At 47.2% G+C, this 12,379-nt stretch overlaps 1 protein-coding gene across 4 annotated transcripts in view; it reads left to right on the top strand.

The window, feature by feature from the left end:
- TP53BP2 (tumor protein p53 binding protein 2) overlaps positions 1-12,379 on the top strand; it is a 56,948-nt gene that overhangs the window by 18,658 nt on the left and 25,911 nt on the right. The window contains exons 2-4 of one of the 4 annotated variants that reach the window (XM_072732652.1): positions 4,730-4,877; positions 7,358-7,467; positions 11,080-11,193. In XM_072732652.1, the coding sequence (XP_072588753.1) occupies positions 11,106-11,193 (88 nt within the window). In that variant the 5' untranslated portion in view covers positions 4,730-4,877; positions 7,358-7,467; positions 11,080-11,105. Of the gene's footprint in view, positions 1-2,845; positions 3,155-4,729; positions 4,878-7,357; positions 7,468-11,079; positions 11,194-12,379 lie in introns of those variants that run through there. The other 3 variants (XM_026003464.2, XM_072732651.1, XM_072732653.1) reach the window with 3 other exon arrangements.

The following is a 12,379-nucleotide window of genomic DNA, read 5'->3' as shown; positions in this document are numbered from 1 at the left end:
TGTGCCCTCCCCTTGGGGTCTCTGGTCTGGTCTGGCAGCCTCCAAGTGCCACTTGTGGGGCTAGGGGTTGGTTCTCAGACATCTTTTCTTTTTTTTTTTTTAAGATTTTTTAAAAAAATTATTTATTAGAGACACACACACAGAGAGAGAGAGAGAGAGAGAGAGAGAGAGGCAGAGACACAGGCAGAGGGAGAAGCAGGCTCCATGCAGGGAGCCTGACGTGGGACTCCATCCCGGGTCTCCAGGATCACGCCCTGGGTGGAAGGCGGCACTAAACCACAAAGCCACCGGGACTGCCCACAGGCATCTTTTCAAGACCCTAAGTTAACTGGATTTTATAGAGACACTCTATCTACTTTGTTTCTAGGGCCTTGCACGCCTTGGATTGAGTTTCTGTTTTTTTGTGGATGGCCTCTCTCAGTCCTTTGCTGAGTCCATGTTCTCAGGGCCCCTGGACGTTGTGCAGCCAGCTCCAGCACAGCCCTCAGCTCTGTTCTGCGTCTGCTGACCCTTGCTGATCTTGCCCAGCTTTGGGCCCATGGGCCTCCGTTCTCCTGTTGTATTTTCACCAGCCACCAGCCGTGTGCAGTGAGCAGCCTCCTCGAGTCTGTTCTGGTGTCTGGGAGACAGCTGCCCCAGTTGGCCTCCTTCTTACCTCTGTGTCACTCACCCAGGTGCCGAGGCAGCAGATCTGGGTTCACGCCAGTCTCTCTGCTTTCACATCCACCTGCTGCCCACCAAGTGTGTCTCTGGCTCTGCCTTCAAAATAAATCTATACCCAGCCATTGTCACCACCTTTGCTGTCACCTGCAGTCTGGGCCGTCCTCCAGCTTGGGTGCCACATTTCCCATGCACTGGGCTTGCATGCCCATCCCCTGGATCTGCTCATGCAGCAGCCAGAGTGTTTTAGATGACATCACTTCACTGCCCTGATTGGAATCCTCCAAGGACCATGAGATATGACTCACACACTACCATTCTGAAGTGTGCAGTTCAGTGGTTTTAGACTTTCCACAGGGCTATACAACCATCACAGTAATGCCAGCATGTTTTCATTGCTGCACACGAAGCCCCGCATGTGTTAGCAGTCACTCCCCCAGCCCCTGGCAACCACTTGTGTCTCAGTCTCTTAACAATTTGCCTCCAGTGGGCTCTTTGATTAAAATCCAGATTCTTTGCCTTGGCCTTTGAACAGTGTTTTCCAGACCAGTGGCATCCACATCACATGGGAGCTTGTTAGAAATGCAGTCTCGGCCCCCTTCCTGGATCTACTCAATCAGAAAGTGAGGGTGGAGCCCAGAGGTCTGAGGTTAACAGCCCTCTGTCCATGCCCCAGTTTGGGGACCTGTGGCCTCATTAATCCCCTCTAATCCTTTTCCCTTGCTGCCTCTACTCCGACCCTGTTCTCCCACAGATAGAGCAAACTGGACCCTCCCCAGGGCCTTTATACATACTGTCTCCTCAGCCAGGCTGGTGTCTCATTCTGCTTACATGGCTGCCCAGGAGCCCTCCAGAGCGTCCCTGCATCTGCATGTGGATGGGAGGACTGATGTGTTGAGCACCTTTTGCTGCCCCCCTCCCAGAGGTACTCTGCACCCTCCCCTCCCTGCCCTGTGCTCCCAGTGGTGGGCTTCTGCAGACCACAGTGCTGTGTCCCTTTCCACATGGTCCCCTCCGTTTTGAATTTTGTGCTTTGGGCTGTATTAGCTTTTTATTAAAGGTTATTTCCACATTGGGCCTTGGTCCGTGGAGCAGATGGCCTGTAAGTACTGAATGAGTGAAAAGAGTGTTGAAGTGGAGCAGGCTGGCTGGTGTGAGCTCAAGAACCACGAGGACGCAGCCTCTCTTTTCCATCAGAGTTCTGTCGGTTGCATGGGCCGCAGGCTCTGCTGCATGTATCCACGCACACAGGGAGACTTGCCCTGAAAGTAAGTCTGAGGTGAGCCTGTCAGATGCAGGACCAGCTACAGGAGTCGCTTGTTCATGAACAAGTACTGCGTGCTTGCTGCCTGCCAGGCCGTGGAGGTCACAGTGCTGAGGATACAGCACTGAAGGGACAGACCACCAGCCTGTATGGAGTGTATGTTCTAGAAGGGAAGGCAGGATCAAAACAAGTTAACTAAACATACAGCATGGTATGTGAGTGGCTGTGCCAAGGAGAGCACAAAGCAGGGAAGTGTGAGCTTGTGCACACGTGGCATTGGGATTTGGGGAAGGATGGCCAGGAAGGCCTCACTGAGAAGGTAGCATATGAGTGCAGAACTACAGGGCCCAGGGATCCCTGGGTGGCTCAGCAGTTTGGTGCCTGCCTTTGGCCCAGGGCGCTATCCTGGAGTCCCAGGATCGAGTTCTGCGTCGGGCTCCATGCATGGAGCCTGCTTCTCCCTCTGCCTGTGTCTCTGCCTCTCTCTCTCTATGTCTGTCATGAATAAATAAATAAATAAATCTTTAAAACAAAACAAAACACTACAGGGCCCGGAGGGGCAGCCAAGTTGGCTGCAGACAGAGCAGGGCAGGTGGATAGGCTCCAGGGGCTGGGCCTGCCTGCTGTGTGCTGCGTGTGAGGATCCCAGGGAGGGAGGGGATTAGGAGAGGAGGCCCCCAAAGGTAATGGGGACAGGTATTGGTGGGCAGGGCAGGAGTCTGCTAATCCAGACCAGCTCCCCCTCCCTCCCCAGCTCTCACCCCACCTGACACAGCCACATGCCGAGAAGCCTGCTTTTACTGCTCAGTTTACTCTGTGTCACCTGAGTTGTGCCACTCACACAGAACACTACCTCCCCCCTTCTGTCTCCAGATCCTGTCTTTTTTACAGAATCTATCCTTTCTCCCTGCCTTTGTTCAGGCCCTCACTCCGTGCCTGAAGGCTGGCTGCAGCGTGCAGAAAGGTTGGCTTTGACTCTGACGCCCAAAGTCAGTGGCAGGTCTCGGAGTGGAAGACTCTTACTTTGAAGATGAGGACTGAGACTCAGGAGAAGTGACTTGGTTTCTCCAAGGAGGTCTAACTAATGAATCACAGAGCCAGGGGCAGAGCCCAGACCTCCTTCCGGGGGAGTCCAGAGTGGTGTCCCACTCACCCACCTGCCGGTGTGCCGCAAGACTTCAGGACGGTGCCCACAGCCCGTCACCCTGAGTGCATCCTTGCACATGGAAGGTAGAAGTTGCTGTGGGCTTTCAGAACACATCTCTTGTTATGCTTATTTGTGATTGTATTTTTAAGTCAACGAAACTGATTTCCAGAAAGTAAAAGACCAGATCTTTACTAAAGTTTGGGTTACCATGGTTACCTAGAGCATTTCCTAATATTTTCCTGCTGTAAGGAACAGCCTGCAGAGTAGAAAATGGATCAAAAGAGCAGAATTGACCCTGTCATTTTAGTAGCCAAGTAGACCATTTCTGTGAGTCTTTTTCTTCCTTTAAAAAAGAAGGTAATGACCCCATGTGCACGAGCTCTCCAGAGGGGGCTGTGGGCACAGGGAGGTGTTGGACCCTGCAGCAGGCCTGTCTCTTGTACCCCGTGTGCATAGCATACAGACTGTGTTAAATATTCCTGTAATGTGACAAATATCTCATGTCTGTGGTTTACAGTGAAAACACTGTGTTTGAAGCATTAAACTTGACCAGAAGTGTTGTGGGTGGGGAGTCCAGACAAGCACTGTGTGATACCAGGCTGTAAATGATGTAGCTCCGCTGTTAAATGTGCTGTGTGTTTTGTCAGAGCAGCAGCAGAGGGGATTCTGTGAGCTTAGTGAATCTTTGTTATTTTTTTCCAAGTGATTTTTGTCAAGGCTTTAGGATTTCTGTGTGGTTTTAAAGTGCTGCCTTCCTGTCTGCTTGAGGCCCAGAACTGAATGTCTTTATTAATACGGTTTGTCAGGATGGGAAGAACCGGGTATAATTAGCTTGAAAACTTCTCAGCTCACCTTGGGAAGCTGTACAGTTTTTTCATGTTAATTTACCATTTCAACAGTACCCACAGTGTTAATTTTTCTGGGTTACTCTGATATGTTCTCATGTTCCGGGTGACTTTCTATATGGCATGTGCTCACGTGAGTAGCAAGCATTGGCTGTAAGAAGGGAGGACTCGATGACCTTAAGAAAATGTGGTTGGGCTGAAAGAGGAGCTGGAAGGTGCCTGGTGCTGAGGGTCCTTACCTGGGGGTGTGTCTTCCCCTGCATGGCTCCTCCTCTCACCCGACTGCACCCCTGTGGCACTGGGCTTACCTGTGTCTGTGTCTGTCACTGTCCCTAACCAGGTGCTGCCTTTTTGCACAGAAGAGCCTAATGCAGCTTTCTGACCCCTCCTTGGGGGTGGGGTGGGTGAGGAAGTCCGAGCTGGAGGGGGAGGTGCGTGGCTGTGGGCAGGCCTATGTAGTCCTGAGGGCCCTGCAAATTCTGCTCATTCTGCTGTTTTATGGCCTTAAGAATCCCAGCTTTTTCCTGTGTTGGTGGCCCATTAATCATCGTTGTAGAGTATGTGCTGGTCCACAGAGTGGATGTTCCAAAGCCTTTACATTCTCTTTTTGTGAGAAGAATTATTTTCATGGGATAGGTGGCCACAGTGGGATTTCTTCCAGATTGTTTGTATTTTATCCTGATACACGTTGACTTGCGTGGAAGAGGTATTCCCTGAGTTGAGTGAATATAGAGTAAAACACAATCCCAGGTGGGTAAAGAGTGAAACCCGCCAATGTGGACACTGACAGCTGCTGTCTCTCTCTGTTGGCAGATGTTTCTCACCGTGTACCTCAGTGACAGCGAGCAGCACTTCACCGAGGTTCCAGTGACCCCTGAGACGATGTGCAGAGATGTGGTGGATCTGTGCAAAGAGCCCGGCGAGAGCGAGTGCCATCTAGCTGAAGTGTGGTGTGGCTCCGGTATGGGACCTGGGCTCTTAGGCTGCTGCTTATTACTGCTGATGTTTGGACGTGACAGCGTGCAGTGCGCTTTTCCTCAGGGCATAGCTTCACTGTGACAGAGGGAGCCTCTCTGCTCTTGTCCTTTCCTGCAGTACATGAGGACCCCGCAGTGTGAAAGGTCAAAAGACAGGCAGGTGGCACACCAGTGGAAGCTTCTGGGGCATACCCGTAAAATGCTCAAGAAGTAGTACTTTCTGTACGCTGCAGCTTGACTGAATTAGACATTTGAGGCATCCTGATTGCTTTGCCCTCTCCAAGTTTTTGTAGGTTTTCAGGGAAAGCTATTCAGTGTCGAGTTACCATGGTGGCAAATGGCAGTGCTGAAATCATAGGCATTATTTTAAGCTTTGAAATCAATCCCTCACTATAGTCCTTTGGAGCTCTAAAATGGGACAGCCTGGTCTTTTTCTGGCCTTTTAGGAGTTTGTAGATGTGTGAGTAATTTTCCATAATTTCTGCCTTGTTCCTTTACAGCCTGGGTGACCTCCCACTGCTTCTTTTTCTCTTCTGGGGGTGCCAAACGTTCCAGCATGGTTGCACACTGTGTTAATTAGGTCCACACCATTCATAATACCTGCCCACAGCTGAGTGCTCCCTGCCTCCCAGGCCTAGGCCCAGGCCTCTTGTTCCTCTTTGGCTGACTTTCTTACTGTTGGGTGTTCTGGAAGGTCTTGTGCTCTATCCCTGAGTTGTTTACTTCTTTTCCCTTCACAAAAGAGCTAGATTAGACTATTCACATAAAGAAACCCACATGATCCTTTTCAAATGAAAATGTGATAGTCTGACCTTCCACTTCTCTGTGGCTTTCTTTTCTACTTAGAATCAAATCCAGACTTCTGATCTTGGATTGTGAAGTTTGTGTTGTCATCGGGTACCATTATGCTCGTCTGCAGCTTTTCTGGTGTTCCTAAGTAAACAAAGCTCCTTCCCACCTTTGGAATCTTGGCACTAGCTCTTCCCACTGCCTATGTTGCTCTCCAGGTTTTGCCGCCTGGACTTCAGCTGGAACGTTACCTCCTCCAGGAGAGACTTTCCTGGAGCATTCTGCTACAAGTGGCCATGATGCCACCCTGACTGAATCCTCTGGTTTTGTGTGTTTATTCATTTATTGCCTTTTGAATCCACGTAGCCCCAAACACATGCACCTGAGATCATGACCTGAGCTGAAACCAAGAATTGGACAGTTAACCGACTGAGCCACCCAGGTGCCCCTGATATAATTATTTTTAAAAATTTTTTAAAAATATTTTATTTATTTATTCATGAGAGACACAGAGAGAGAGAGGCAGAGACACAGGCAGAGAGAGAAGCAGGCTTCATGCAGGGAACCCAACACGGGACCCGATCCCGGGTCTCCAGGATCAGGCCCTGGGCTGAAGGCAACGCCAAACCACTGAGTCACCCAGGCTGCCCTGATATCATTATTTTTAATAGTCACATAATTTTCCATAGTATGCATAAAGTGTAATTGATCTAACCACTTTTATGCCTACATTAATTCTACTCTTGTTTTCAATTTTATTTTTAAAACATTTTGTTTTAAAACAGGGGGAGCAGAGCAGGAGGGAGAGAATCTAAAGCAGATTCTGCACTAAGTGTAGGGACAACTGTGGGGCTCGATCTCATGACCCCAAGATTATGACCTGAGCTGAAACCCAGAGTCAGAAACAACTGACTGAACCACCCAGGTGCCCTGACACTCCTTGCTCTTATACATGCTGCAGCGAAGGTCCTTTTAGGAGCTTCTTGATCCATGCAGCTGTTTCTCTGGAGTAGACACCATGAAATGAAATAGCTTAAAGGTTCAAACACTTTAAAATTTATGGTGCCAGATTGCCCTCCACAAAGGCTGTCTGCTCACGCCCCTACCAGTTATTTCTGAAAGAATCTAACGTCAACACTTGATACAATAATATTTTAATTTTTGCTAAGGTTGCTCATTTTTTCATTTTCATTTTTCATTCATTACTATAAGGTTCTGATTACTAAGGTTGCTCATTGTCCATTGGGGTATCCATTTTTATTAATTAAAAAAAATTTTTTTTTTTTTTGGGTGAGGAGACGCCTGGATGGCTCAGTGGGTTGAGCATGTGCCTTCCGCCCAGGTCATGATCTTGGGGTCCTGGGATCAAGTCCCTTGTCAGGCTCCCTGCTCATTGTGGAGTCTGCTTCTCCCTTTGCCCTTCCCTTTGTTCATGCAGGTGCACTTGCTCTGTCTTAAATAAATAATCTTAAAACAAGTTTTTTTTTTTTTTGTTTTGTTTACATTTTAAGGAAGCTCCACACCCACAATGGGGCTGAGACTCCTGACCTGAGCTTAAGAGTCTCATACTCCTCCGACTGAGCCAGCAGCCTCCCTTGAGTTTCCATTTTTAAAAAATCTGTTTCTCTGTAGTCTTTGTTCATATTTCCCTTGGTGTTTGCCTCTTGATTTGTAGGCATTTAAAAACAAAAACAACTATTCTGGATCCCAGGCCTGTTGGTTTGATTTAAAAGGATCCTTTCCTTGCTGCAAGGCTGTAAACCTACTCTCCTGTTATGTAATGCTGTAAGTTTGAAAGAATTTTCCTTCTCTCCCCCATTAATTTTTGTGACTCGGGTGAGTTAGGGAGCAATAGTTGTTTCCCGAATGGATAGTGAATTGTCCCCAAATGGATAGTGAATTGTCTGAAGTCCGTCACTAACAGTGGTTTCTTACTAACATGAAACGTCCCTGTATGACATGTTAGATCTTGTGTGAAATTGTGCTTCTATAAGCTTTAGTCTGTTACTTTTGTCTTCTTCCTTATGGCAGAACCAAATGGTTCTGATTACTAGAGTTTGATGATAGGTTAAGTGTTTGTAAGACAAGTGGTTTTATTTCATTATTCTGCTTTTTCAAAAAATACCTGAGCTATCCTTATATTTTTTCTTTTACAGATAAATTTTATTTATTTTATTTTATTTATTTATTTTTTATTTATGATAGTCACAGACAGAGAGAGAGAGGCAGAGACACAGGCAGAGGGAGAAGCAGGCTCCATGCACCGGGAGCCCGATGTGGGACTCGATCCTGGGTCTCCAGGATCGCGCCCTGGGCCAAAGGCAGGCGCCAAACCGCTGCGCCACCCAGGGATCCCTACAGATAAATTTTAGAATGACCTTGAAAGGTTCCCTGGAAAGTCCTATTGGGATTTTGATTGATTGTGGTGAATTCATAATTGATTTTTTAAAAAAGATTTTATTTATTTAATCCTGAGAGACACACACAGAGAGAGAGAGAGAGAGAGAGAGGCAGAGACATGGGCAGAGGGAGAAGCAGGCTCCATGCAGGAAGCCTGATGTGGGACCCAACCCCAGGTCTCCAGGATCATGCCCTGAGCCGAAGGCAGACACCCAACCACTGAGCCACCCAGGTGTCCCATAATTGATTTTTGAGGTTGGTTTGTATGATGCTCTGATTAGGAGCAAGGTCTTGGGCATCAAAATCCTGTCTCCGTTGTTCCTAGCTTTATAACTGAAAATCTCTGTAACCCTTACACTGCCTTCGGAGCAGGCAGGGTTTGTAGGGCTCTTGCAGGGCCTGTGAGGGGTGTTGCAGTGCATGTAGCCGCATCCTGGCCTTTCTCCTCTGCGCTCCTGGAACGTGTGGCATCACCTCAGATTTTTGAAGGAGTTTGTGTGCTTGCACAACCCCATGCATGTTTTGGGCAGGAGGTGGAAGGTCCACTCAGACTTCTTTTGGGGGGTGCTTACCTGCTAGAGATATTTCCTTTTGGGGGTCTTAGCATTTCTCTGGTTTAGGGAAGAGGAGGGCTGCCTCTGTTACTATAGCACCTGTTACTGTGCTGTGACTGGAAGCAGAACTGTACTTTGTTGTGGCTGAGCAGATTGAGTTCATGGCCAGTCCACAACCGTGGCTGCTCTAGTCTCTGTCCTATTGGTGATGGCAGGGGCTGGCATAGTGGCTCTGATTATGGGCAGGTGCACTGCCTTTCTTAGGCTCTTTCCGCATTCTATTAGAACTTACACAGACAGCACTGGAGTATCTCTGATTTTAGCAGTTGTATCCTTGAACAGTAGGTTTGGTTTTTATATCCAGATCCTTGAGGTTGAAGATATATATATATTTTTAAAGATTTTATTTATTCATTCATGAGAGACACAGAGAAAGAGAGAGAGAGAGAGGCAGAGACACAGGCAGAGGGAGAAGCTGGCTCCCTGCAGGGAGCCTGATGTGGGACTTGATCCTGGGACTCCGGGACCATGCCCTGGGCTGAAGGCAGGCACTAAACTGCTGAGCCACCCAGGTCCCCAAGGTTGAAGATATTTTGAGGGGAGCTTAAGACACATGGTTTCTCTGGAAGTGCCCATCTCTTAGAGTATTCTGTGTCCTTCTTTTTGTCTCTAGAGAAGTTTGACAACTAACAATCTCACTGAAAGAAGGCTGAATAGATACAGGTGACCTTTGAACAATGTTGGGGCTCAGGGCACCAACCCCTCATGTAGTCAAATCCACATGGGACTTTTGACTCACCCCCCCCCCCCAAACTTCACCACTTACAGCCTGATGTTGGCTAGAAGCCTTGCTGAGCATGTCAGCAGTTGATTAACATATTTTGTGTGTTATGTATTATTTACTGTGTTCTTTAATTGAGTTTGCTGGAGAGAAAAAAGTGCTATTAAGAAAATCATAGGGTGCCTGGATGGCCTGTCAGTTAGGCATCCAACTCTTGATGTCAGCTCAGGTTGTGATTTCAGGGTCAAGAGATCATGCCCCGCGTTAGGCTCTGTGCTCAGTGGGGTCTACTAGAGATTCTCTCTGTCTGCCTATCCCTGCTCACTCGCTCTCACTCTCTCTTTTTAAAAGAAATGATTTAAAAAAAAATTTTTTTTTTAAGGAAAAGAAAATATATTTCAGGACTGTGTTTATCAAAAAAACCTCCTATATATGTGGACCTGGGTGGATCACGCCGATGTTATTCAAGAGCCAAGTATATTTTCAGTGTAGTAAATAGCCTTTTCTTTGGATTTTTTTTAACATGGTTTATAGAATTATAATTTAAAAATAGTCTAATAGAAAAAAATAAAAAAATAAAAATAGTCTAATAGATAGTAAAGCTAAACTATATGTAAAGATTTTATTTATTTAGAGAGCACATGTGCATGAGCAGGGGGAAGGGCTAAGGGAGAGAGAATCCTGAGCCGATTTTGCACCAAGTAAGCCCCATGTGAGGGCTTGAACTCATGATCCTGAGATCATGACCTGAGCTGACATCAAGAGTCTCTGCTCAACCGACTGAGCCACCCAGGCACCCCTGGGCTATTTATCTAGAAAGTTATTTTTAATTTTTCATTTATATTTAAAGAACCCTAGAATGTTTGAGTTGGAAGGGACATCAGAGTCCATCCTGTGTAATAGTTTACAGCGACTTCTGAAACTCCCTGAGTTCAATGGCAAGCCTGTGGCCTGTCGGGAGCACTGAGTTACACTCCCATGCTCCTGGTATCAGGCCCAGATGCATTCTCCTTTCCAATGCCCATTGACTCTACACTTGCTGTGTGTGTGTAAAACTTGTGATGCTTTCTTTCTTTTTTTTTCTTTTTCTTTTTCCTTTTTGAAATTTTATTTAAATTTAATTAAAATATAATGTGTTACTAGTTTCAGAGGTAGAGGTCAGTGATTGATCAGTCTCATATAACACCTGGTGCTCATCACATCATGTGCCCTTCGTTATGCCCATCACCCAGTGACCCTGTTCCCCCACCCCACTCCTCTCCAGCAACCCTCAGTTTGTTTCCTGTGATTAAGAATCTCTTATGGTTTGTCTCCCTCTCTGATTTCATCTTGTTTTCTTTTTTCCTTTCTTTCCCATATGACCCTCTGTTTTGCTTCTTCAATTCCACATATGAGTGAAATAAAATAATTATCTTTGACTTATTTTATTTTGCTTCACATAACACCCTCTAGTTCCATCTACATCATTGCAAATGGCAAGATTTCATTCTTTCTGTTGGCTGAGTAGCATTCTCTTTTATATATATACCAATTTCAAGGGCTCTTTTAGTGAGAAAACATTATCTAAGATGCTTAGTATTTCCTACAGGCATAATTTGCATGAAGGATGGATAGTAAATGCTTCTTGTACCTGCAAATCATGTATTTGTTTGTTTCCTTTAGAACGTCCAGTTGCTGATAATGAGCGGATGTTTGATGTTCTGCAGAGGTTTGGAAGTCAGAGGAATGAAGTCCGTTTCTTCCTTCGTCATGAACGGCCCCCTGGCAGGGACACGGGTGGGTAGCATTATGTGAATCTTAACAGAGCTGTGGACTTTGACTCCCATGTTGGAGGAGCTGGGGGTGGTCAGGAGCCACGTAACGTGAGGGGTGCAGGACAGAAAGGGAAGTGGAAGCCTGAGGACAGACCAGCTTTTGAGTACCTTGATTGTTGGGGAGGAAAGGGTGTGGTTTTCTTTGATTTGTTCTGTTTGAAGAGGCGAGAGAAGCAGGTGGAGATGAGTCTCTAGAGCAGGAGGCTGAAATGTGGGAGAGGGAATGTGTGCCTGAGAAGGTGTGCCCTCAGCCCGGGAGCCCTCATCTGCTGTAAGCAGAGGGAGAAAGAACTGCCTGGGGATGATGGTGGGCGTGTGTGCTTTGTGGAATCAGGTGGACGAGCTTCTTGTCTGATTGTTTTCTCTGAGGTGGGAGGGTGTAGAGGCCAGTGTGAGCTATTGTGGGGAACAAGTGAGCCTCTGGTAAGGGTGTCAGGATGCTAGGGAGCAGGTGAGACCATGGGGCATTCCCTCCAGCTGGGCTTGGCATCCCGGACGGTTGTAAGATGGTTGGATTGACCCAGTCTTGGGGTTTTGCTAGCCTGATTCAGAGAAGGGTCCATGGACGGGGAGAGGAGGCTGTGGGCAGGACAGCATATGAGCTTGTGAGGAGGGGAGGAGGAGAGGGCTGTGGGGAGATAGTTGGCAGGGACAGAGACCACAGTCTCAGGCTTGTGAGCAGGTGTAGTGAGAGGAAGTTAGGGTTCAAAAGGGAGATATCTGAATCTAAGATTCCAGAGGGAGACTTCTAGGTGATGAGGGCTCCATTTGGCCATGAAGCGAGCCAGAATTAGAGGCTGAGAGGCTGGCTTTGGATGGGAGTCAGGTGCTCTGTGTAGATGTAGAACAGAGGGAGAAGAGGAAGAGGAATGGTGGACTGAAAGGAGCCAGACCCCGAGGGTGCAGTCATCTCGGGGACCCTGGTGGCCTCGTTTCTAGTCAGAATGGTGGGGAAGCTCTGTTCCAGGGGAAGTCACTTGTTGAGCAGGATTACTAGGTATTTCTAAAAATGAGAGAACTTTTAAAATGGGAGGTTGAGGATTTGTGACCTCAGGCTCCTATTCTCGGGAGCAGGAATGTAGGTCACAGATGTTAATTATCATGTATTCTAACATCTCAATTTTACTGCACGTGCATATGGTGCCCAG

The sequence above is a fragment of the Vulpes vulpes genome, chromosome 13 (genome assembly GCF_048418805.1).
Source record: "Vulpes vulpes isolate BD-2025 chromosome 13, VulVul3, whole genome shotgun sequence".
In the NCBI taxonomy this organism is placed as follows: domain Eukaryota; kingdom Metazoa; phylum Chordata; class Mammalia; order Carnivora; family Canidae; genus Vulpes; species Vulpes vulpes.
Note: the sequence above shows the minus strand (reverse complement) of the source record. Positions and strands in the feature narration are given on the sequence as shown.